Source organism: Macaca thibetana, chromosome 20 (assembly GCF_024542745.1).
Source record: "Macaca thibetana thibetana isolate TM-01 chromosome 20, ASM2454274v1, whole genome shotgun sequence".
NCBI classification, from domain to species: Eukaryota; Metazoa; Chordata; class Mammalia; order Primates; family Cercopithecidae; genus Macaca; species Macaca thibetana.
The window spans coordinates 53,212,497-53,239,998 of NC_065597.1; the positions used below are offsets into that span (position 1 = coordinate 53,212,497).

The 27,502-nt window shown below is 43.9% G+C and overlaps 2 protein-coding genes across 7 annotated transcripts in view; one reads left to right on the forward strand and one right to left on the reverse strand.

The window, feature by feature from the left end:
* The window catches only part of NDUFAB1 (NADH:ubiquinone oxidoreductase subunit AB1), a 1,133,838-nt gene that overhangs the window by 550,847 nt on the left and 555,489 nt on the right, over nt 1-27,502 (forward strand). The gene's annotated exons all lie outside the window — the stretch shown is intronic.
* PRKCB (protein kinase C beta) overlaps nt 1-27,502 on the reverse strand; it is a 382,510-nt gene that overhangs the window by 52,537 nt on the left and 302,471 nt on the right. For both annotated transcript variants that reach the window (XM_050773830.1, XM_050773829.1), the window contains exon 10: nt 13,194-13,367. In XM_050773830.1, the coding sequence (XP_050629787.1) occupies nt 13,194-13,367 (174 nt within the window). The remainder of the gene's footprint in view (nt 1-13,193; nt 13,368-27,502) is intronic.

Sequence of the window (27,502 nt, forward strand, 5' to 3'; positions counted from 1 at the left end):
GAAAGAAAAATTATCAGTGCATGCTGCACAGAACACCACTAAGTACTTTTTGTGGAATATATGTTTTGGTTATATTTATACGTTGCTATGGCTGAGTCACAATGTAAAAGGTGACTTGCTGTCAAAAGTTGCAAAGCCATTGTGAGGGGCTATAAAACTAGAAGAAGAGGTGGTGGGGAAAGTGAAGCAAAGATTTCACCTTTTAAGTCAATACAGTATTTGAAGTCTTGTTGCACTACTTACTAACTGCAACACTGAGCAGTTCTTTAACCTAATATTGGGCTTTCTCTTCTGTAGACGGGACATTTTTGACTTGCCCACAGAGCGTTAAACAAGGACACATGTGTAGAGTGTCTAACATGATGCTGGCCATATAACAAACATTTAATTCACCATTTAAATAAATCTTCCTTACAGCACATAGAACTTTATCTTATACGTAACAGTCATATGTGCATTTATCAAATGTGGGAGGGCCTAATAACTACAACAACAACAATAATGAAATTAAGCTCTCTTGGGTACTTACCACGTGATGAGCTGAATGCTTTACATATTTTGTCTCACTTGTCCCTCTACAAAACTCAATGTGACAAGTATAATCATTCTCTCCCTTCTAAAGAGGAGAAAGTTGAAGCTCAGAAAGGGTAAGTAACTTGCCAGTGGTCTCTCAGCTGATAAGTTGCTGCAAAGCCAGGATCTGAACCTTAGGCATTTGGTTCCAGACTCTGCACTCTCAACCCCTTATGATGCTGCCTCCAGTGGGTACATCTTGTGTGAAAGGTTCTGAGCTAGACATTGTACGGATGTGTGGATGTGTCCTCCCCTCAAAGAGCTTCCAGTCCAGGAGAGGAGAGAAGGCACATGGAGATCTAGTGGTACATCAAGACAGAAGCTGGCAGGTTACAGGAGAGCACAAGTTAACCAATTTTGTTTGTTTGTTTGTTTGTTTGTTTGAGACAGGGTCTCACTCTGTCACCCAGTCTGGAGTACAATGGCATGATCTCTGCTTGCTGCAGCCTCAACCTCCTAGGCTCAAGTGATCCTCCTGCCTCAGCCTCCCCAGTAGCTGGGACTACAGGTGCACACAACCACACCTGGCTAATTTTTGTAGTTTTTGTAGAGACAGGGTTTTGCCGTATTGCCCACACTGACTAATTTTTAGAAAATGAATGGTTTTTATTTCTCAGACCAATACTACTTCACCCTCTCAACATGTCTAATGAGAAAAGGAGGTGAAATGATCACTTATGTTCTCAGGGCCCAAGGCATAGGAGATTTGCCAAAAGGTCACATATAAGTTGATGGCAAAATGCAGACAGTAAGCCAGAACAGCCGACACCCAGCCCCTGGTTCTTTGGTTTTTTCTTCTTCTTCTTTTTTTTTTTTAATAGAAAACAAGCCTAAAAATAGCATCTGTCTTTGCTGCACGTTGAAGAGAACCAAAACACTTGCTTTTAAAAATTATTTTTAAAGCTAGCAGATGGCATCGGCTGCAGAGAGAGAAGTAAGTGAGAGAGAGATTTCACTCGCTTGCTTTCTGCTCAGAAGAACTCGGCTTGCCCCCCAAACTCATTAGTCGGAATCCCCGCATTGGGGGATCGCTCCACCGTGGGTAAGGCCGTGTTTTGTGGTATGTTCCTACCGCTAACCATATGCAGGGAAACCCTAAGATCTATCATCTTTGAACTGTACTGAGCAAGTGGCTTCGACACACCAGCGCCTAAGCTATTAAATGTTATGGTTGGCATCTCACTGTCCTTTTATTTCTGAACAAACACTTAATGATGCCCACTCTATGCCAGGAGCAACTCTATTGCCAGAGATGTTTCTGTGGATAATCCACGGTGCCAGATGTTAAGGATTCCCAGGCGAGGGACAGGGGCCAGATAAATTTCCAAATGGCCGTGTTTCCCAAAATGGGTAGGAGATCATTTTAAGTAGTCCACGGATGTATGATGGTTTCACCTTTACGGGTTTGTATTTGTTTTAATGTACATTGTGCAAAATACAACTAAGCACTTTAGGCTCCTGATTTGATGGCTCTTATTGCTGGAGAGGGAGAGTAAAATTCATGGAGTCATAGAAGAGAAAAAGGGGGAAAGGTCGGGTAAGACCAGATTATGACACACTGCCTAAGACCATCCACCCGAATGTGACTCATCTCCCAAAGGGCTTTAAGATCTTCACCAAATTTCTCCCCCTCCTCTACTAAAATTGACTTATTTTTTAAAAAATTTTCATTAACTCAGTTTAAAAAACTTAAACACAATTATTTAAAGAATTTTAAACTTCATACCAAAGTCATAAATGGAAATTCATCCTCTCTGTAGAAAAGAAGTGCATATCTGGGCTGGGTGTGGTGGCTCCCACCTGTAAGCACTTTGGGAGGTCCAGGTGGGTGGATCACTTAAGGCCAAGAGCTTGAGACCAGCCTGGCCAACATGGTGAAACCCTGTCTCTACTGAAAATACAAAAATTAGCCGGGTACGGTGACACACACCTCTAATCTCAGCTATTTGGAAGGCTGAGGCACAAGAATGGCTTGATCTGAGGATGTGGAGGTTGCTGTGAGCCCAGATCATGCCACTGCACTCCAACCTGGGCAAGAGTGAGACTCTGTCTCAAAAAAAAAAAAAAAAAAAAAAAAAAAAAGGAAAAAAAGAAAGAAAGAAAAGAAAAGAAAATCTTTACCAAGTTTGTCTGCCTTTTCTACTAAAATTGACTTATTTTAAAAGTATTTTTATTAACTCACTTAAAACAAACTTAAACACAATTATTTAAAAAATTTTAAATTTTATACCAAAGCCATAAATGGAAATTCAACCTCTCTGCAGAAAAGAAGTGCATATCTGGAGTCCATCATCTTTATGCAATATCCAGTCTGGCTCTGGTACATCAATCCTTTAAATGACTTATTTTAAAAATAAATGCAATGTGTTCATGTACCACCAGGTTCATCTCCCACTCCACAGTAAGCAACATCAAAATCTGGAAAACATTGTCAGAGGCACTCCAGAGCCAATCTGGAGCAGAGAAGTGAGTTTTAGAACTTTCATCGAGCGCTTATTTTTGCAAGTCATGCCTTTAGGCAGGCATTAAAAGGATGAAAATGATGAATAAGGTTCGGGCTTGCCCTCAGGGAATTCAGAATCTTGGTTAAAACAAATAGACAACTAATTCAAACGCTAATCTAAAATAGAATGTGGCCGGGCACAGGGGCTCATGCCTGTAATTCCAGCAGTTTGAGAGGCTGAGGTGGGAGGACCACTTTTGAGCCCAGAAGTTCCAGACCAGCCTGGGCAACACGGCAAGACCCTGGCTCTACAAAAAATAAAAAAATTAGCCAGGCACGGTGGCGCACACCTGTAGTCCCAGCTACTCAGGAGGCTCAGGTGAGAGGACGGCTTGTGCCTGGGAGGTCAAGGCTGCAGTGAGCAGTGATTGCACCACTGCACTCCAGCCTGGGTGATAGAGTGAGACCATGTTTCAAATAAACGTAAATAAATAAATAGAATGTGATAAAAGAAAGTGCATGAGAGGCATAAAGAGTGAACTACGGGGGTTTCAGCTAACTAAATAGACCTCACGTACTGCCTCCAATTCTTACATATTATTCCCCTCCACAGCACCCTTAAATTTGCTTTTGTTCCCCATTCCCCCTATGAAATTATTGCAAAATCTTCCTTATCACCACACTTAGTGTTTTTTGATTAGGGCTTATTTGTTGGACTCTAATATATGAAAATCAAAAGAGGTATTTCTTGCATATCGACTTGAAGCCCAGATTGGCTCTCTCCTACTTACTCAATTTTCTAAGAAGAACTTGTCACAGCTCAGAATTTCAACTCTCATCTCTCTGGGCTGATGAGTCTTGACTTATATTTCTATCCTCTCCCTCTCTCCTGAGCTCCAGTCAGCTCCAGCTGGCTACAGGACGTTTCTACGTGGGTGTTCCACCGTCAACTCCAATTAAAAGCTCGGAAAGGCAAACTCACCATCTTTCTCTTCAAACTGGCTAGTATTCTTGACTTTAAAGGGCTTCTTCAAAATTGTCATTGTTGCTGTGATTCTTCATTACACGATTACCGCTGCCCTCTAAGCTTCAAGTGCCTTCAGGTAATTTAAAATTCCCCTTCTCCTTAACCTCTCATAATCAGTAAATAAATAAAACCAAATGTCTGTCTGTCACTACATTATGCAAAATGGTTGGCTAGAATTTCCCCAATTTGGAACATGAGTATGAGGATAGTCTGATTTAAAATGATGACTAGGTGGGAGGTGCAGAATTCACCTGGAGGTCTCCAGAGGAAGCAAGGGAATTCAAAGAGACAATCTTCCCCTAAGACAGCTGAAAATGGAGTGTAACATGATGCCTGTGTGACTGCCAGGGGGACACTTGCCACTTTTAATCAGATACCATGAACAGAGAAAACCGACCACGTGTGCAGCTCTATGTACCATGCTCCAAGGGGAGTTGCTGCAAGACTTTGTCTATTTAGTGATCTTTAATGATTTTCCAAGCTGGTCTGTGGATTCATCCTGTCTGTAAGCTGATCCCTTTACTGCTCAGAACCATCTGTTTCTCTCCAGAGAGGCTGTGTAGTGCTGTGGTTAAGAGCCCTGGTTCTGGTATCAGCTAGTCCTGGGTTCTAGTTGCAGTTATACTGGATACTTGCTCTGAGACCTTGGGTCAGTTACTTAGAGTCTCTGCCTTCCCAAAAGGGGGTAATGACAGCTTGTCCTTCATAGGGGTGTTGCCAAGATACATCAGATGACGTATGCCAAATCCATGCAAACTCAAAACGCCTTACCCAAGTAAGTGTGCATTCAATGACATGTGTTCACACACAACTTTTCTTTCCTCTGTATTTTATAGACTTGCAATCACTGTCAGAATTGTGATCACAATTGATGCTCTTCTAGCTTTTTTTTTTTTTTCAGCTTTCTAAGCCTTGTCCCTCCACATAGAGGCCAAAGTTTTCAAAGGCTAGAACTACCTCTATTCTTCCTTAGAATTCCACAGATCTTTGATTATTGAAGGAATATGCAAAGGCCACCATTGAGAAAACAGAGCACAAGGCTGTGCCTATTCCTACCTGTCCCAGCTCTATTTGCCTGGGTTGCATTTCTGATTCATTTCCTGCACTCAAGATCCTTGGATGGCTTTAGTTGGCTAAAGCCCTAACACCTGCCAAGCTCTCACCAGTTTCCTCTCCTGGGAGGCAATGATGCCATGTTTGTACCACTAAGCTATAATTATGTCCTGCTTCAATCCAGTTAGTCTCCTTGGACTCAAGATGGTGCCTCTCACGTGCCATGAACACCAATTATTCCCTCCCTGTAGATACGACCCCTTTCAAAAGGTTCCTAGTGAGTTAGTAGTAGCCATTGCCAGCTGATTGGGCCAGGAATAAACACCTGCCCCAAGCTGAACCAACCAGATTCTCTTTCCCATGACTATGATTTGAAATGCAGGGAATTTGCCAGATAGGCAAACTGCAAGGAGCTAACAAAGTCATGTTTACCAGGAGCAGGGAGAAACAAAGAAAGCAAGGACAAAGAAATCTAGAAATTTATTCTAGACTGCTTTAGGATTATAGATTCTAGCTCCTCATGAGGCCCAGGTACACCTTTGTCTTTGTTTTTTCTTTCCAATAAAATCCTCTTTTTTTGGTTACCTGCATAGATTGCACAGCGGTCAAGTCGGGGCTTTTACGGCACCCATCACCTGAATAAGGTACATTGCACCCATTAACTAATTTCTCATCAACAGTCCTCTCCAGGCTGGGCACGGTGGCTCATGCCTATAATCCCAACACTTTGGGAGGCTGAGGTAGGGGGACTACTTGAGCCTAGGAGTTTGAGACCAGCCTGGGCAACACAGGTCTTAACCCCATCTCTACAAAAAAATGTTTAAAAATTAGCCTGGTGTGGTGGTGCATGCCTGTGGTCCCAGCTACTCGGGAGGTCGAGGCAGGGGGATCACTTGAGCCCAGGAGGTCCAGGCTGCAGTAAGCCATGATTATACCACTGCACTCCAGCCTGGGTAACAAAGGGAGATCCTGTCTCAAAAAAACAAAAAGAAAACACACACAAAAAACCACAAAGTCTTCTCTGTTTTCTGGAGCTATTGGAGATAGTTTGGTGGGGGGCAGGGGAAGGGGTGTTCTGTGTCTTACAACTTGATCATTGCTGAGTGAGACAACGGCCAGAGCCACCTGCAGCAATGCCCTTAAGTCCAACGATATCCTTGGGTACTGCTGCCAGCCCAGAGCCAAGCCCAAGTTACCAGGACCCCTGGGACATTCTTGGGGCTCATTCTTGGGCCATCGGGGGTCCACTCTACAAGTGGAAATGATCCTCACCCCCTCCCTATCCTCTCTTGCATTCTGAATTGACGTTCCTCCCAGCATGCCTTGCAACTGAGTTATTGCTGGGCCATGGCAGCAAATTTGGGGAGGAAGTAACTTCTGTCCTTCAATGACTCATAAAATCTAATTCTATTTAAAAAAAAAAAGAGGTGCATATGTTCAATTGAAAAGAAAACAGTTAAAATAGATGTTTTGCTAAAGAAACTTAACTGCCTGTGCCCACTGGCAGTTGGGAAATTGCATGAATGTGCCGGGCTGACAATTGTCCCTGAGAAAAACTGCAAAAGGACTGGAAGAAACATAATTCTTTTGTGCCTATGCAGCAAGGTGCACCTCCAGCCCAGCTCTAATAATGCCGGCAACCTCCATTTCATGTTTATTATATTTATTCACCATCTCTTTTAATCCTCTCTGATTATGGCCACTTTAAAGATGATGAAACCTATATTCAGAGCTGTTAAGTGACTTCTTAGAGGTCATCTAGCAAGTAATCACAGATCCAGATTCACCTGACTGTGGAGTACAGACTTATTATCTCTTTGTGCTTCTAGGACAATTTGCCTAAACCATCTAATGAGCAAATCTCTGAAAACGAAACCCCCTTCCGGGAGCTTTTGCATCTATTTGGGTATTAACTTTGCCATCTTGTGGTACATTAAAAAAAACTTAAACAGCTATATTATAACTACTTCTGAAATGATGTAAGTTCAAAAAGAAGGCACTTAACCCACAGACCCCTCCCTAAATCAAATCAATATTTTGATTTGTTTATGCCCCCTTCTGATTCTTTTCCATGTGAATATTCAATTTTAACACACTTAAAATAATATCTTAAATAGGATTTAATACCCTACATTTTCTGTTAACACCGTGCCATGCATATGTTTGAAATATATTTTTATTCCAATATAAGAATATTTCTGATGTAACTTTGCTTTTTTAAATAAGTTTTTAAAAATCGAATTTGCATCATTTTAAAATTGATTTTTTAAAAATGGTTTTGTACATGGCTGGTTGTCTCCTTCACTTTTATCCAGTATTTTGACCGCTTTCGAGATTTTTTAAAAGTCTATTAAGAATCTTTTATCTTCAAAATTCTAAGTCTCTAGCAAGAAAAACATCAAATTTACAGCATGTTATATTGGATTTGTCTCTTTTTAAAAAGGTAGCTGATTCAAAAAGAATTCTGGGTCACAAAATACAAAATGACAACCCACCGGGGCGACACCGGCCTCCTCGCTGTTCCTCAAACACGCGGAGCATGCTCACGCCGCTGGCATTCACACGCACTCTTCCTGCTGCCTGGAACACTCTGCCCCCAGATAGCCACATGCCCCGCTCCCTTGCTTGCCCCGGTCTCTGCTCAAATGTCATCCTTATCAGAGAGACCTTCCTTGATGATCCTATCAAAAATAGCATCTTTCTGCCCCAATCCATCCATCTCCATCCTCTTTACTTTGTGTCATTGTTACAGTTTATTATCAGTCTCCCCCAAGAGAATGTAAATTCCAAAGGAACAGGGACTTTATCTGTTTCGTACCTCATCATGCTTTGGGGCCTGATACAATTATTTCGATGAATAAGTCTTTGTTGAAATAATCAGTAAGCATTAGTACTCTCTGTATACAGGCAGTAATGCCCTTTTACGGATACCGCCTGTTCCAGCTCCACTGCCTCCTCTGAAGCCCTGCTCTGCAGATTCAGGCCATGCAATGCTAGAAAATGAGTGGGAGCCAGATGACCATTTTCGAGGACATCCCCAGAAAGAGGTGTCATCTTCCTGCTCACTTTAGCCATAATAACGACGGTTTGCCTCATGTATATGCAGTGCTCCCTAAATTTTAATAATCATTACCATGGATAAAATCTTACCTAACCCTTGCAATATCCCTGTAAAGCGGGGTGACTCTTTTATAGCAGGAAAAAAAAAAAACACCCAAAAGCCTATTAGAAAACCTGAGCTCAAGCTCTGGACTTGCCACTTACCAACTGTGGAACTTGGGCCATTTCATCTTTCTGGGGGTCAGTTTCCATTGAGTAGAAATGTGGACCATAGTACTTACAGTGTTTTTGTGAAGATTAGATGTGATCGTAAAAGTAAAAATATTTTCTATTTTATTTATCAGTCTGTAGCTCAGGCTGGAGTGCAGTGACGCAATCATGGCTCACTGCAGCCTTGACCTCCCATGCTCAGTTGATCCTCCCACCTCAGCCTCCTGGGTAGCTGGGACTACAGGTACGTGTACCACTCCCAGCTAATTTTTTGTAGAGACGGGATTTTGCCATGTTGCCCAGGATGGTCTTGACCTCCTGGGTTCAAGCAATCCACTTGCCTACACCTCCCGAAGTGCTGGGGTTACAGGCATGAGCCACTGTGCCTGGCTGTAACGTGAAAATACTCTATAAACCAAAATCAAGAATGTGAAGTTAAAGCACAGGTAGGTTAGCAAAGGCTTCCAGGTTTGGGGTTCTAGAGTCTTGAAGAGCAAATCTTAGCTCCACTACTTAGCAGCTGTGTGACGGTGCATGAGTTACTTAACTTCTCTGAATGTCAGCATTCTTGTCTGTAAATTAAAGTTAGAAATAGTACCTTTCCAATAGAGGTGTCAGGAGGATAAAATGCGATAACACAGCTAAAGTGCTGAGTAGAGTGCTCAACCTGTTACTGTTAGCTGCTGCTTTTTGTTCTTGTTTGTATCATCATTGTCAAGGCCATTTTGGTGGTAACTCAACATGATGTACTAACAAAAGCTTGGGATCTGAGCTCAATGAGCCAATGACCCAGTGCTGTGTTGAGGAAGAACTACCATGCAGCCCTGATCCTCAATCCTTTCACCTGCAAAATGGGACAGTAGATAATCACTTTCATTGCAAGATTTCTGTGAGGCTGGAATGAAGCAACCTTGTTGGAGGCCCATGCATGGTAGAGGCTCAGATAGAACGTCAAGTTTCATGCAGAGACAGAGAAGCTAAGAGGTGGAGGTACTGTGGCTTCACTAAACAGGTGAAAGGTGACTATGGCTAGATTAGAGCACAGGCTCCTGGTGGAGCCTGGAGACAGGCCTGCAGGGGGGATTCCAACCCAGGGGTGTCGGGTGGAGTGGTCTTTGGGTGATCCACACTCAAAAGACCTCAGGATGGGCGTGGTGGCTCATACTTGTAATCCCAGCACTTTGGGAGGCCAAGGTAGGAGGATTGCTTGAGCATAGGAGTTTGAGACCAGCCTAGGTAACATAGCAAGACCCTGTTTCTACAAAATATTTTTAAATATTAACTGGGCATGGTGGTGCATGCTTGCAGTCCTAGCTACTAGAGAGGCTGAGGCAGGAGGATCTATTCAGCCCAGGAGTCCAAGGCTGCAGTGAGCTATGATTGTTCCACTGCACTCAAACCTGGGCCACAGAGCAAGACCCTGTCTCTAAAAATACATATACTTATTCATATACATATAATACACATACATATACATATATATATAACTTTTTTAAAAAAGATCTCAGAGCATAGCAGTTAAATGTAAAACTCTTTAAAGCCAGACTGCCTGGGTTCAAATCCTGGTCCTGAAATGCACTAGCTGTGTGGCCTCAGTCCCCTGGTCCACACAATGGGAATGATGACAGAACCTATCTAAGTTGTCATGAGACTTAAAATTGTTTGCCTTGTGCCTCACATATAGTAGGCATTATTATAAGTCTTTGAAAATACATTTAATTTATGCAACATTAAAATATATGTGCTTAGCCCAAAAAAAGTGAGAAAAAATAATTTAAATTGGAGCATTTCACTCAATGAGCATATGCGCAGAGTGCAGGTGAGATGGAAGGGGATCTGCTCTTCCCTCAGCCAACTGCACTTGGCATCCCAGGGTCTCTTGCTTGCAGTGAGTGTGTCTCTGCAAGCACTTTTTTCTTTCAATCGATACAGTGCCTAGAGATAGATTAACGACTTCATCTGACCCTCAACAACTGAGAAAGCAATCTGTTCCATCCTTGGCTTTGCCAGATGGGGAGATTCTGCATTGGTCTCCAACATGGGGAGGTCTTCATTCCCATGTGCGTTAGTCCATTCTCATTAGTCCATTAGACATACCTGAGACTGGGTAATTTATAAAGGAAAGGGGTTTAATTCACTCAGAGTTCAGCATGGCTAGAGAGGCCTCAGGAAACTTACGATCATGGCAGAAGGGGAAGCAAACGTGTCTTTCTTCACATGGCAGCAGCAAGGAGAAGTGCAGAGTGAAGTGGGGTAAAAGTCCCTCATAACACCATCAGATCTCATGAGAATTCACTCACTATCATGAAAACAGCATGGAGGTAACCGTCCCCATGATTCAATTACCTCCCACTGGGTCCCTCCCACGACACATGGGGATTACGGGAACTACAATTCAAGATGAGATTTGGGTGGGGACACAGCCAAATCATGTCACCATGCAAGACCTAAACCCACTGAGCTCTTGTGTTCTAGGCTCTCATGGTTCTCAGTCTCTCTTCCCTGGCACATGACAATCCCTGGAGGGGACCCACAGTTCTGCAAAATTTCTATATACACCCAGCCCCTACTCTCTAATTCCAGAAAGCATATTGCAATACAGGTGAGTGGGATGGTTCAATATTAAAAGAATTATCTCAAATCTACTCTATTTAATCACTTTTAAATCAATAAATCACAAACAAATACACTACAATGAACATTAGTCACCCATGATTAATTTCTCCCTCTCTCAACATATCCAACTGAAATGGAAAACTGCTGCTGCTCAGCCTCTTTGCTAGAAACAAGATCCCTTTCTTAGTTGATTTACTGCACAGAGACTGTCCTTTGCCTGATGATGTCAATGAATCCATTTGGGGATAAACAATGAAAAAGGCAGAAGGTAGGGGAGTAGGGGAGCCTAGAGGTTTAAATCCCAGCCCTCTCTCTATCACCACTTGAACACCTTTAGGCCTTAAATCCCCAAGGTAAGACTAAAGATTTGGACTAGTAAGGTTAGGTGTACTCCTTTCCTGGGCTTTGCCAAGTCTCCATTGCATGATGTAAATTATCATTCACTTAATATTTTTCTTTCTATTGTCTCTCTTCTTCCACTCAAAGCAGTTTATTTTAAAAGCCAACTTTGGCCGGGCATGGTGACTCATGCCTGCAATCCCAGCACTTTGGGAGGCCGAAGCAGGTGAATCACTTGAGTCCAGGAGTTCAAGACCAGTCTGGGCAACATGGTGAAACCCTGTCTCTACTAAAAGTACAAAAATTAGCTGGGCGTGGTGGTGTGTGCCTTTAGTCCTAGCTACTAGGGAAGTTGAGGTGGGAAGATCACTTGAGCATGGGAGATCGAGGCTGCAGTGAGCCATGATCATGCCACTGCACTCTAACTGGGGAGACAGAGCCAGAACCCATCTAGTAAAAAAAAAAAAAAAAGCCAACTTTAGCCACCTTTGGAGCACAATAGTGAACCTATTTATTATATTGATAACTATTAAATAAAGAGAAAGAATCAAGCATTTATCCTGCCTTTTTCACATGAACTATACCACCAGGGAACCAAGTAATAGGTGAAGGGAGGCCCTTCTTTATAAAGGCATTCTCACTAGTAAATGAAAAATAAATGATAGAATTAGGACATCACCATTTTACAATCCCTAATGAATGAGCAGATCTAGGCACCAAGCATCAGTCGCTGCCAACGTCACTGTGAGAGACAACCAGCCATTATACGCCTTCAGATGAAAGAACAGGCCACCATCTATGGTCTTGCCAAAGAGATCCTAGCTGAGTCTGATCAAGCGTCCAGAACCAGCTGCCAATTGCGTGAAATACAGAAGACAGAGGAAACATGTTGAGGTGCCCCAAGCCTCTCTCGTCAGTGAAACCCAGACCGTGAAAATGCGACAGGTCACACAGCCCAGGATATCTTCAGCAGATAATAGAACAGATAAAAGAAAAGAATTAAAGAGAGAGGGAAATCACTAAAGACATCAAATTAGATGCAAAGTGCTATAGTGTCCCATCTCATATGTGGGTTGGGCTCTAAAATCAGTCACTCTACTCAGTAAGTTGAGAACTGGATAGAGTCAAAATTAATCTTGAAAAGTCCCCAAAACATCTTAAGTCACCAGGCCATTGGCCCTGAGAAGCCTAAAAGACATCAATTAACTTTGTACCCCTTCGCATTTGGGCTCTGACCTCTCTGTCCTTGGGTATGGAAACCAAGGTCTAATTTGAACAGGGAAAAGGTAAGACGTTACTTAAAGCAGGGACTCTTGCTCTTGCAGATATGGTTGAAATCACAGTCAAGAGCAGAAAGTGGACAAAAGGCAGCTTGGATCTGAGTTCACTAGCTCCTTCCCAGGACACTGCGTACCTTCCCTGAGAGTCCTCAAGGGCTGTGTTCTCAGGCGACATCCTCCCTCCAACGAGGCCCATGCAAAGGCCTCAGGCAACCTGCAGAGATGTACTTGTGCATTTATCCAAAGGGCTGGAGGGCTGAATGGAACCATCTAGAGCCACAAGCTGTGAACCTTTTCACCCAGCTCCTGTCCCCAAGTCACCCCTTGCTGTCAGAGAAAGGCCTTGCTCTGTTGATTATAAAACCAATTGCTTGAGTTCCTTTATCTGAGTTGAGACAGCACCTGCCTCAGGGGAGAGCATTTCTCAGTAGCAACCTCAGAACTCTCAGCTGACTTCCCTAGGCCTTACATCTTTCTGTGTCTAGAAAGGGAAGGGTGCAGGTATCTCTGTGGTGAGTGCTGCTAAGATAGCTTTGGCTAAAGCCTAGTGAAGCCCTGGAGGTGGAATACCCAGGGCCATGGGACAAGTTACCATGGTCTGGAAGCAGGAGTGGAGCTGGGTCAGGAAGGGCGGCTTCCCGGGTAGGGCCAGCACCCGCTTCTCCACCATAGTGCACTCCACGTCATCATCTTGGATCACGACATCCTTCTTCAGGATCTTCACAGCATAGAGCTCATCTGTGCCTTTTCGTTCTGAAAGCATGACCTGGGAAAGAGAGCAAGCATGTCAGGGCAGTTGGAAGGAGTCTGGGGGCCAATTATGAGCAGCTGGTGTTCATTTGTAGCCACACTTAGCTTTGTATAAGTGACCTCTGTTGATTCTGAAACAACAGATAATGTTTTCCATTGACTTCACACTTTTATATTTTCAGACACAGGGTCTTGCTCTGCCACCCAACCTAGACTGCAGTAGTACGATCATGACTCACTGTAGCCTAGATGGTAGTTACATGATCATAGCTCACTGCAGACTTGAACTCCTGGACTCAGTGATCCTTCTGCCTCAGCCTCCCAAGTAGCTAGGGCTACAGGTAAGTGCCACCATGCCCAGCTAATTTTTTTATTTTTTATTTTTTGTAGAGACAAAGTCTTACTATGTTGCCCAGGCTGGTATCCTGGCCTCAAGCAATCCATCTGCCCCAGCTTCCCAAAGTGCTAAGATTACAGGGCTGACTCTGCATCCAGCCCTGACCTCACACTTTGGATAGCTGAATTCAATCAAGAGAGGATGGTTCCAGGGGAGATGATTGTATATTGATCCCTCTGGGGTAAGAGGCAATGTATCAGTGCCTAGCTAGAAGGTAAGTCCCATGAGGGCAAGTATCTTTACTGGTTTGGTTTACTGGTATAACCCAAGAGCCTGCAATAGCTCCTGGCTCACAGTACATGTTCAATAAACATTTGTTGAACGAGGGAATGAGTGAATGACTGACAAAACTACAATTAGGGCACTTGTTCCTTTATTAATTCAAGTATTTAATGTTCACTAAGAACCTGCTAAGCACTGGGGATACAGCAATAAACAAACAAGCACATTCTCTGACCCTTAACTCCAGAGAGGTAGAAAGATTTTGCAAATTAATTACAGAGATGATTAATTTAACATTTTAACAGCCTCTCCTGTTGTCTTGGGGCTTCCTTCTATGAGCTGTGCTGTGATCATATTCAGGGCCAGTTAACTGGTGTCACTCACAGACACATCAGTATTTTCCGCGTGTCACCCCCTCTCCCACTCCTCCAATCGGGGGAGCATTCTTTGAACATTCTTTGGTTTTGATTGTGCCAGAGAGAACAATGACCAGCAGGTTCTCTCAAGAAGCCTTATAGGAAGCACAAGGCAGAACCACATTATGAAGAATCCTAACCTGGTTTGGCGGCTTCTAGGAAGGCTTCCTGGAGGAAGAAACAATCAGATTGAAGCATTCACTGTACACACTGTGTCAGGTATTTTGCAGGCAATAATATTAATCACCACTACATTTTTGAGCACTTTTCTACGGACCAAACAATTCCAGGTTTTCACTTATTGTTATTCATTTGTATTGCATAAGATCCTAGGAAGTAGGTGCCACTGTGAATCCCATATTGCGGGAAATCAAGGCTCAGGAGGGTAAGGGAACCAAGGCTCAGGAGGGTAAGGGAAGCCAGAGTTCAGGTGATCGAGGAAATTAGATGCTACACCCAACTCAGCTGGAGGACCAGAGGATACAACAGAGACCTGAGGCTAGAAGGGGTGACACATAGAACAAGCTTAGCAGCAGGAAGGCAGCTCTGCACACCCCACCCAGCTCTTATCCCGGCACCAAAAGGTCTGGCTAAACTCATGCAGAGAAGCTTCCAGATCATGCATCCATGCACTGAAGCTTCTGGGCTGAGCTTGCCAACTCACAGCATTCCCATCTCCTGTCCTCACCATCTTCTCTCTCATCACAGCCAGAGTGGCAAAGGCCATGCAGACCCAGGGATTTGGGACACCTTAGGAAAAGGGTCCCTGTCACACACTTCCACAGCAAGAGGACTCTTATTAACCTCTTTCTTCTCCAGCACCACAATAAAAAAGAAGAGTTGCCAGTCTGAGTGGCTCCTGCAGACCCATCTGTTTACATGCATGGCAAGACAGGGCTCCGAGTGCTAGGAGGGGCATCTTCAGTTTATTTCCTGCCTCCCTCTGTTCTCTCTCTGGTACCCAAGGGCTGTATTTTCCTTCCTCAATGCTTACTAACACAGAAACAATGACTCAAGGGAGTCACTTTCCTAAGATGTAGAGTCAGATGGAGACAGGGACTTCCTGCTCTTTGATTTGAGAGAGAGCTGGGGCCAGGACAAGTGCAGGGAGGAGTCAGGGAGGTGACTTAGCTGGAAGACAAATGAGCAGAGGGATCGGAAGAGTTTTCAGCTGAGAAACTCCAGAGCCCAGTAGGAAGGGCTTGCTGCTGAGCTGTCGTTGACAGTGGACACCCTCTGATGTGGTCTGGCTGTGTCCTCACTCAAATCTCATCTTGAATTGTAGCTCCCATAATTCCCACTTGTTGTGGGAGGGAACTGGTGGGAGATAATTGAATCATGGGAGCGGTTTCCTGCATACTGTTCTAGTGGTAGTGAGTAAGTCTCACAAGATCGGAGGATTTTATAAGGGGTTTCCCCTTTCTCTTGGTTCTCATTCTCTCTTGTCTGCTACCATGTAAGACGTGCCTTTAGCCTTCCACCATGACTATGAGGCCTCCCCAGGCACATGGAACTGTGGGTCCATTAAATCTCTTTTTCATAAATTACCCAGACTTGGGTATGTCTTTATCAGCAGCATGAAAACAGACTAATACATCTTTCCTGACCCATCACCACCGGTCAAGGCACCATCCAACAATCCTGAATATCTGCAACTACCTCCCACTCCCCCAACCAAGAGAAGGAGGAGCCCTAGACACCTTCAGTGCAGATGCAGTCATGATAGGACATCTTAGCCTTCCTCATGGAAGAGAGACAGGGCAGAATGGCTGGGAATTTCCCCCTTCACCAGGGACAGCAGTGGACAGCCTACATCTGTGTCAATTACCCCCATTTCGTAGATAAACACACTGAGGCTCAGGGAGATTAACTTGCTTCAGCTAATGATTGTTCTGAAAATGCAGCTCTGACTGTGCCACTTGAACGCTGAAAGCCCTTCAGTGGCTCTTGAAAGCCAAACAATTCCATGACCACATCCTGTTCTTTCTTTTCCTTTGAACATTTGACTCCCACTGCCTATGACGTCCTTCCACGCTCTTGCACTGCTTTGAAAATCTGAGATTCCACAGGGCTGTTATCTCCTCCTCTAATCTGGAGGTTCGATTTAGACCAAATCCGCCACTCCCTCCTCCGGGCACCAGGGCCGCTTCGAAACTATGTCAGTTACTGTAGCTCAGGCTTTTCCGCACTTCAATCATTCATATTCCTTTTTTCACATTTCTTCCTGCCACCTAAACTGTTATTTGCTTAGCATTTTAAAAATCTAGTCACATTTCAACTTAACTAAATTTGAAAAGGAAACTTATATCACCACTATTAATGGCAAGCCAGTATCACAAGTCATAAATGGAAGATAAGCATAAAAATAAATAAAAGCAAAGCAGTGCCAGTAAATTCTAGCTATATACTGCTGGCTGCTGAAGGTTCTGAGTCAGGCTTTGTGTCTTCTCCTTGTTAAAGGAAAAAATTATATTAGAAAGTTGTTAGAGAGCATATTGCCATCAAATGAGATTTTCTTGTCCAAGTAATTAGAAAGAGTAAAAGAAGACACAGAAAATAACCTTATCATAATGTGGTTTAATTTTATTTAATAGCACAACTACATAGCACCTAAAACAATCTCAAGTAGCAATTGAAATCTTCTTGCAAATCAGCAGTGCTATGTGCTCTGCATCTTAGGAAATACTATTGTATTTGTACAGATAGTTTTAAAAATCAATAAACAGGGATGTGTGAAGATTTGCAGTGTCTTGCCCTGTCCTCAACAACGTGCCCTATACTGATTAAAGGAAAACAGAACTGACATGCAAAAAGCACGGCAAAAATTTAGAAATAGAAGCAAACTGAATTCTAGAGCAGGAGCCAGGAAACTTTCTCTATAAAGAGCAAAACAGGAAATATTACAGGCTTTGCGGGACGGTCTGGATCAAGTGAATGAGTGTGGCCCTGGTCTAATAAAACTTTATTTACAAAAATAAGCAGTGGCCTAGGCTCCAGGAGTTTGCTGACCCTCGTTTTAGAACAAGTGTTTCAAGAAGGATTAGGGAAAATAAGAGCAACCACGTGATAAAAAATGACTGCAGTTTAATTGGGAAATGAAAATCCTAGCATGCCTTTCACTTCTTCCAACTTTGTTATTAGAAGAACCTTTTGATTGGGCAGTGGACACAGCTGGCCACAGCTGATTGGATCAGAGGTAAGTTCCTCAACCTGAGCCAAGCCAATCGGATTCCCCCTCCTAAGAATTTGAATTAGGGCACTCCAAGGAGTCAGTCCTGGGTCCTTCAACAGAGAATACACAGATCTTCCTAGAGCGGTCCTTTTCTTTTTTGTTTTGTTTTGTTTTGTTTTTTGTTTTCTGTTTTTTGTTTTTGAGACAGATTCTCACTCTGTTGCCCAGGCTGGAGTGCAGTGGCATGATCTTGGCTTACCTCCTCCTGAATTCAAGCAATTCTCTTGCCTCAGCCTCCCAAGTAGCTGGGATTACAGGCTTCCATCACCACACCCGGTTAATTTTTGTATTTTTAGTAGAAATGGGGTTTCACCATGTTGCCCAAGCTGTTCTCAAACTCCAGACCATCAGCAATCCACCCATCTAGGTCTCCCAAAGTGCTGGGACTACAGGCATGAGCCACCACACCCGGCCTAGCGTGGTCCTTTTCTACCACTGTGCAGGCAAAGAGGAAGAAAATAGATGTTTGAGGCAGAGGGGGAAAAAACCAAAGAAGGTAAGAGAACAAGCAGAGGCCTTGCTTTCAGTTTCCAACCTCTCATGAGGCTTAGCCGTTTTCTGTTAGAAACCTTTATATCCCTCTAATAAAGTTATTTTTATTTATATTACTTTGAATGGATTATGTATCTGAGAAATCCCTAAGACAAAATTATTACATAGGTAGCTTAAATTCTTAATAATAATTAGAATACATGAAGCCAAGTAGCATCAGGTCAGTATGTGACCTTAAACAAGGCAAATTCCACTCTTTATAAAGGACTGTGCCTCCTGCCTGTGTCAGAATCACCTGAGCATCTTTGCTTACAATATAGATTGCAAGCACTCTCTCTCCTTCAGGAGCTCTGGGTTGTGACCTGGGAGTCTGCATTTTAATAAATATATTTTTCCTATCTTGATTATAATCACCAGATAGTATCAAAATTGATTCATTTAAAAAGGTGGCTGGCAGATGTCAAAAGGTAAAGCTGACAGAATCCTTCCATCCTGATTTTCCTAACACTTTCTCAGCAATCATTAATAGGATGAGAGAAAACTTTCCTTTTTTTCCTACTATTCTAATCAAGCTTTCGTTTTCGATATAAATCTCTCTGTCCTCTCTTGGAGTTACATTCTGAGAGCCGTCCCCATAGCACGAAGGAAGTGATACTTTATACAGGTTTTAAAACACGTCTACAAATATTTGACACTCCTCCAATCAGAGCCAGAGTCTCTGCCTTCTCCCTTGAACCCGGGGAGGCACTGTGGCTGCCTTAATGAACAGAATGTGGTCAAGAGACCCTCCATGACTTCCGAGGCTGTAGCTTCTATCAGTTTCTTTCCTTTCGACTCCAAGACCACCATGCTAGACCAGGGCACAAGACCCCATGAAGAAACCCTGGTACTACATGATAAGCTTCAGGACCAGGTGCTCCAGCCATTGCATGAAAAATCTCAAGCCACAACCAATCAGTGGTCATTCCCAATCTCCTGACCCACAGAAACCGTGACAGATAATATAGGGTGGCTGATGTTTTAAGCCTGTATGTTTGGGGATGATTTGCTATATAGCAATAGATAACTAGAACAGATTTATCAAATTCCCTCTTTCTCTACAAAGGGCCAAACAGGAAATATTATAGGCTTTGCAGGGCGGTCTGGATCAAGTGAATGAGTGTGACTGTGGTCTAATAAAACTTTATTTACAAAAATAAGCAGTAGCCTGGGCTCTAGTAGTCTGCTGACCCTTGTTTTAGAATAAGTGTTTCAAGAAGGATCAGGGAAAAGAAGAGTAACCACATGATCAAAAATGGCTGCAGTTTAATTTGCAACCCAACTTGGTCAGCTGTGGTCCCTGTCACCTTGGGTTTGGTTATGCATGCTCTTCAATCAATAATAACAATATTGTTTAAAGCTTCAATTGAGAGGGGCAACAGAGAAGGAATTCATTGTGCCTTCCAAATGTATCAACTTTCCTAGTCTTATCCAGCACCTAGAAGGCTAGACAATTCATTCAGTCAACATTAATTAAGGGTCTAGGATGTGTCAGACACTGAGATAGGCACTGGGAATTTAGAACAACAAGGTTCCTGCCCTCATGAAGCTTACACTCCTGTACAAATAACCACCTAACATCGATCATAATGAGATCCCTGAAACAGAAGTACACATTGTTCTTGCAGTGTTTAAATGGAAGACTTAACCTCACTGAGTGGGTCTGCAAAAGATGCTCTTGGGGAAGTGATGATATCAAGAGGACTGGCAAGGCGGGCATACAGGAGGCATATTTCAGCCAAAGGGAAAAGAATGGTGCTCCTTTAGAATTAAACGATCTGGATCTACAAACCTTGGCCTATGATTCCTATAAGGATATGAGCACTTGGGCTTCAGAAACCAAATTACAGATGCTGACTCGCATCTCTCTGAGATGTAGCAGATAATTGTCTCTAATAGAATCAGAGAGATTCAGCCACCAAGTAGGGTGGCTGAACAAAGAATTTGTGATACTCAAAGGCCAAGTGTTTGTGCCAAAGAAAAAAAGGGCAATGTTGGGACTAGTTTGGACTTTATAACAATAACCATGTCCATGCCCACTGATTACTTCCAATATGCATTATCTTATTAATTACCACAGTAAATATGTAGGGTGGAAATTGCTGTTATCCTCATTTTACAGATGAAGAAGGGAGGGCTTAGCAAAGCTAGGTGGCTTGTCCGTATTCTACTAGGAAGTGACACCTAGTTACCTGTCCCCTAAATCCATGCCCTTAAACACACCCCATCATCAAGCCCTAAGTGCCAAGTGTTCGGTGGTGAGCAAATTATTGCTAGAATATTTTAAGTTCAGTTTTAGATCCTAGTCCTATTCCTCTTTTCCTATCCACCTTGCACATGGCCACAGACAGAACAGTCATTTCCTTTTTCTGTTTCTTATACAACCACTAACATTTGCTTGGCGAGATGAGCTTGGTGTGCATTCATGCTGCAGTCACGATTCCAGTTCTTCCATCGGGTCTACAAGCTCTATTGGGAATTTTGTTCTAGGCATGATGCTAGGCACTGGTGATGTGCCCAGTAAACAGGACAAACATGGCCCTGCTTCCATCAAGTGGCTTGGGCAGATCTTTCTGCCTCCACATATGCTGTGAAGTTTTGCCATGGGAGAGGAAAAGAGCAGAAAAGTAGCCATTGCCCTGGCCCTGGTGATGCCCACGTTCTAAAATGTTCCTTTAAATGGAAGTGATCTCTTATTAATTGTCTCAAGTAGTTTCTGGAGCTTCCAGAAACTTTAATACCAACATAGAGGGCGTGGGCTGTTGGTTCAGCTGTCCCTGTCTCTCCAGGGTGAGGATTCCAAACAGACTGCAAGGATGTGTTGAAGTGACATTCTTATCAAATTCCAAGCCACATCTGTTCCCCAAGAATCTTCTGGGAGAGATGTGATAAATAGCAGAACTCTGATGACAGCAAATAAAACAGAGGAAAGTAGCCCAGGGATTCCTGGCTGGAAAGTTTGTGGTGATGAACTTTACCGGCAAATCCCAATGGCAAAGCGTGCCTGGAATCTCGGCCCCTGACTGTGGCCCAGCGTTGCATAATGGTTAGGGCATGGATTTTTTGAGTTAGAAAACCTGGTATGTGTCCAAGTTTTGCCACATACTAGCTGTACGACCTTGAAAAATTCACTTTTTTCTGAACCTCAATCTCCTCATCTTATAAAACGGAGATGGCAACAATACTTTGCTTTTGGTGCTGCTGAGGGAGTTTTACGGGATAAAGTATCTAAGTGCACACCTTAACTTAGCACTGTGCATGGCAAATTATAAATACTTAATACCTGGTGGTTCTACTAGTTTCCTAGGGTGACCACAAGGAAGAGCCAAAACCTGAGTGACTTCACACAACAGGAATTTATTATTTCAGAGTTCCGGAGGCTGGAAGTCCCATATCAAGGTGTTGGCAGGGTTGGTTCCTTCTGAAGACTCTGAGGGAAGATCTGTTCCATCCACACCTCCCTCCTAGGTCCTGCTGGCTGCCAGCTACCCTTGGCACTCCCTGGCTTGTAAGCGCATCACTCCAATCTCTGCCTCTGTCTTCCCATGGCATTATTCCCTGTGTGTTCTGTCTGTATCCAAATGTCCCTCTTCTTATGAGGACACCAGCCATTGGATTCAGGTCCACCCTAATCCAGAGTAACCTCATCTTAACTTGCTTATATCTGCAAAGACCCTATGTCCAAATGAGGCCACCTTCATTAGAAATTGAACATACATTGTTTATGAGGACACAATTCTACCCATTACAGTGGTGATCATCAACATCATCTTTTCAGCAAACAACAAAGGGCGATGATGGTGAGCTTTGTACAAAGCACCAACCTCTGGTTTTCAACTGGCCCAGGAGCTTTGTCCTGAGGGAGCTGTGCAAATGGCCACACCAGTGTGCAAGGGCAGAGACAGCCAGGGACCCAAGATCTTGCTTCTCAACTGCTCAACTTCAACATACACTTGCCAGAAGACCAAAGTCAAATCCAATCACCCTCGGTTCCTCTCTCTTATATTTCTCATCCAGTACAATCACAAGATCTGTCAGCTCTACATTGAAAATATACACTAAGTTCAACCTCTTTGCTGATCTGAGCCACCTTGATCCTTAGCCTGGTTTCCGGCAATTGTCTCCTGCCATGTTTTCTGCTTCCCCTCTTCCAGCTCTCATAAACATTCTATTCTCCTTTTCTCTCTTTTTTGGTAGACATTAGGTATCACTCTGGTGCTACAGCTGGTCTGGAACTCCTGGCCTCAGGAGATTCTCCCACCTTGGCCTCCCGAAGTGCTGGATTATAGGCGTGAGCCACCGCACCTGGTCCATTCTATTCTCTACACACCTGAACGATGCTTTAGAAACTCAAGTCTGTTCATGTCACTCCACCTTCCCAAGGCTTTCCTCTGTCCTCCTACTGCACTTGGGACTCAATCTCACCTCTCAGGATCCCTGCCTTCTGCTTTTCCTGCCTGCACAACTCTTCCCCTAGGGGCAATCAACAGTTTGCTCCCTCACCTTGTTCAGGGTCACACTCCAATGTGACCCTGTCACCAACACCCTCCCTACCACGTTCTCTAAACTTGTAGCCCCCATTGTCACTTTCCATCCCCTTGCCCTCCTTTGCTTTTCTTGACAGCACTTACCACACGGGCGTTATATTAATATCTGTTTATTTTTCTCCCTCACAAGAGTGGAAGCTCCATAAGGGCAGGCATTTTATTTGAGCTGTCCACTGTCATGTCCCCAACATCTATCACACAGTCGACACTCAATACATATCTGCTGAATCAATGAATGAAAGGATTTCATGAGCAGAAGTTGCTTTAAAAATCTCCTCGATCAAGGTCACTAAAGATCTTCAGTTCCTTGGGTGTCAGCATTGTTTAATTTACATACGGCTCCACCCAACTCGTATTTCACAAAGAATTTGAGGGATCATTCAAGATTATGTGAAACAAACAGGTGAGTCTTCTGTAAATTATACCTCAACACAGGTAGTTAAAAATGAATGTAGTGGCCGGGCCTGGGGGCTCATGCCTGTAAGTCCGGCACTTTGGGAGGCTGAGGCAGGCAGATCACTTGAGATCAGGATTTCGAGACCAGCCTGGCCAACATGGTAAAACCCTGCCTCTACTAAAAATACAAAAAAATTAGCTGGGCGTGATAGCACATGCCTGTAATCCCAGTTACTTGGGAGGCTGAGGCGGGAGAATCACTTGAACCTGGGAGGTGGAGGTTGCAGTGAGCCAAGAGATCATCATGCCACTGCACTCCAGCCTGGGCAACAGAGTGAGACTCAGTCTCAGAAGGAAAAAAAGAAGAAAAGAATGTAGTAAATACATGTGTATGCATATATACCTTATAGATACATACTCTCTCTTTCCCTCCTTTGCCATCTCCGTCTCTCCTTCGTTCTCTCTCTTTTCTTTCTTTCCTCTCCCTCTTTTCTTCTCTGTCTCTCTCTTTCTCTCTCCCTCTTTCTCTCTCTCTCTCTCCTACTTTCTCTTTCTGCTTCCTGGAAACCAAAGCAATCAGAAATACATGAAACATAACAAAATTCATATTTTCTATAACAAAAATCATTTTTTGAGGAGAAAAATAAGCTTCTAGAACTAGGTCTAAACGAAATGTTTTGCATGGATATTTGAACACACTGTGCTGTGGATGGTGTTCTTAATAACATCCCTACAACAGAATCAGAAAAGGAGGAGGAGGAGGAGGCAAGGGAGAAGAGACCAAAACATCTAGCACTGTCAGAGTCTGCAAGCTTGACTAACAAACAGTGATTGGGAAAAGATTCTAACTTGATGAATTCAGATAGTGCATCTAAAATAGAGAAAGAGACTTTTAAGGCTCTTAGGTCCCCACACACTAAATTGGGAAAAGAGCATCAGTAAGGTGTGTTGAGCTGAGGTCAACTTGGGGAGAGATAGACAAGCAAGTTGCAGCTCATGCGTATATACCGTAGGCCTCCAGGGGACCACCGACCCCTAGCTCCCTCTCCCATCCCCCACTAGGGAGCAGGCTTGTGGATGACACTGGGTACAGGATCAGGGTACTCATCTGTTGCAAGGAGTATACCCTCCCTCTATCTTAAGAACCTATCTCGGCCGGGCACGGTGGCTCATGCCTGTAAGTCCCAGCACCTTGGAGGCCACAGCAGGTGGATCATCTGAGGTTAGGAGTTCAAGAACAGCCTGGCCAATGTGGTGAAACCCTGTCTCTACTAAAAATACAAAAATTAGCCAGGCATGGTGGTGCACATCTGTAATCCCAGCTACTCGGGAGGCCGAGGCAGGAGACTCGCTTGAACCCAGGAGGTGGAGGTTGCAGTGAGCCGAGATCGCGCCACTGCACTCCAGACTGGGTGACAGAGCAAGACTCCATCTCAAAATAAATAAAATAAAATAAAATTAAAATAAGAGAAAGAGGACTTTAGGGCTCACAGGGTCCCCAAACACTAAATTGGCAGAAGAGCATCAGATAAGCTGAGATCAACTTGGGGAGGGATAGACAAGCAAGTTACAGCTCATGTGTATATACTGTAGGCCTCCGGGGGACCACACAACCCCTAGCTCTGTCTCCCATGCCCAGCACTAGGGCACAGGTTTGTGGATGAGGCTGGGTACAGGATCAGGGTGCTGATCTGTTGCAAGGAATGTACCCTCCCTCTGTCTTAAGATCCCATCTTGTTGAGGATCCCCTTGCTCTCTGGGGCTATCCCCTCCATAGGTTCTTCCCAGTCCCCCTGAAGACCTGCAGAGGGTAGGTCAGAGGAGCTCAACTCCGAGTTTTAAGGCAAATATGATCTCCTCCCTTCCCCCAGCCCTTCCGTGGATGTCCTTTGCCTGCTGCGCTGAGCTGCTGTTTCTCCCTGCTGCACATTAGAATTCCCTGTGGAGGTTTTAGAAGCCGATGCTTGGGCCACAGTCCAGACCAATTAAATCGGAATCTTCTAAATATTGGGAGGCTGCCTGTGGCAGGCCTGGCCCTCACTGGGGGAGGACAGAGAGGAAAGCTGGCTAGAGGCCATGAGGGTGGTCAGGGATTAGAAAACTGAGCAAACTCCATCCACCTGCTCTTCCCAGGGCACTCACCCACTCAGGAGCAGAATTTCGAGAGAAAACTGGTGCAGCTTGGTACACCCAAGCTAATCAAATGGAGGTTAGCTTCCACATCCACATCATTACCACATGGCAGGTATCCTGACCATCTCTGTCATGTAAGAAAGAGATTACGGCATGGACAGAGTCTGATGATTCGGAAGCTTATATCTAATTAGAATTATAGTCATAGAAGATACAAACTCAGACTTTGGAATCATGAGCTCAAATCCTGACTCTATCACATGCTTTGCTGTGTGTTCTTGGCTGAGTTCCTCAACCTCTCTGAGTCTCAGTTCCCCAATCCATAAAAGGGGAATAATGATAGTTCCTCCCTCAAAAGGAAGCCATAATTATTAACTTGAAGGCACGATAATGGAGGATAAGAAGGATGTTCTAACTCCTTCTGTGGGTGTGTATAGAGAATTCTTTCCCACATTCTCCATAAGCAAGAAAGAGAAAGGCAGAAAGTGAATTGGAGTAATCGACGAATATCACTATGAAATCTATGTCCTGGGAGATCCTTACACAAAGCCCAGAGTGAAAGGCAAGGTCATACTGTCTGTGCTTAGAGGTGGTACTGGGCACGTGACCTCCAGGATCCTCCCTGGGTAATCCACATACCCTGTGGCAGATAGGATTTCTCTACAAAACCAGCAAACCGTCTGTCAACTTCTAAAATCTCAAGGGAGAAGGAACTATGTACCCTGGTTTCCAGGTCCTTCCAAACTCATCTTTTCTAGCATGCGGATTTGCCAAAGTCCTCCTTCCGCTTGGACCAGGGATTAAGCACTGAAGGGCTTAAGCTACCTCACCTTTGATAACTAGAGGCCTGGAATGGAGAGGAAAGCCATTCCAAACAGGAGGTCTTGGCCAGGCAAAGTGGCTCACGCCTGTAATCCCAACACTTTGGGAGGCTGAGGCAGGTGGATCACTTGATGCTAGAAGTTCGAGACCAGCCTGGCCAACATGGAGAAACCCTGTCTCTACTAAAAAATACAAAAATTAGCCAGGCATGGTGGCGCACACTTGTAGTCCCAGCTACTTGGGAGGCTGAGGCAGGAGAATCGCTTGAACCCGGGAGGTGGAGGTTGCAGTGACCCGAGATTCCATCTCTGCACTCCAGCCTGGGCAACAGAGGGAGACTGTCTCAAAAAACAAAAAACAAAAACAAACAAATAAACAACAACAAAAAAAAAGGAGGTCTCACAACAGGTTGGATATTGGGGTAAAATATAGACAAGAGTCCATTAACAAGAGTTCATAGGGCCATGATGATGATTCCATGACATAAGGCATGTTAACAGCTTAACATATAGCAAAGAATGAAACCGCCTTTGCAAAAATTGTAACAGTAAATGATGACAGTGGAAGAGAGCCGATCTAACCAACCGTCATCTTGCTTTTGACCCCCAAACTGCCCTTAGTCATTTCTGGACTTGGGCCAAGCTAACTTTGGGAGAAATTTAGTGTATAGTTTACATGATAACAGCCCTTCCCCCAAACTAAACTGCCTTTGTAAAACTAATGAAAGACTGCCAAGGGAGGAGGATGAAAGGAGCCTGAATTCTGCTAAGATATAGACATAAAGGATTACCAGCCATTATTCCAGAGGTAACAAGACTTGCAAGTTTCCCAATGACTCCCGCAGATAACATCACTGTTGTGGAATCACAGATTAGCCTTTTGAGATGTCTTTCGCTCTTTTGCCTTTCTGACTACTGGACAATCCCAATGTGAACTCACAAACCAGTCCTGCGACCCCACCCAGAAGAGGATTCAGAGAATAAGGACATTTTCCACACCCCTACGATTGCATCCCCAACAAATCAGCAGTACCCATTCCCTAGTCACCCCCTCTCCCTGCCAAACTATCTTTGAAAAATTCTAGCCTCCAAATATTCATGGAGGCTGATTTGAGTCTACGTGTGTAAAGCTCTTTCCCTATTGTTCCCCTCTTGAGAAATCAGCTCTATCTGGGGAGAGGGCAAGAAGATCCCACTGCGTACTTACAAGAACTCAGCACACTGCATTCACCATGGTTGTTGGTGAATTCTTCACTTTTGAGGCTTTCCCAAACTTCCAACTTTGACCAGAAATGAAGATGCCCTATCACATTTAGTCTATCTTGAAGGCCCTAATTCTGATTTTCCAAAGTGTATTCTTAGGTGTCAGACTTTGGATGAAATATTCCAAACATATATGTCCACACGAACATATGTTTAAATGTTACATTTGACAGTGGCCACATCAGTCTGATGT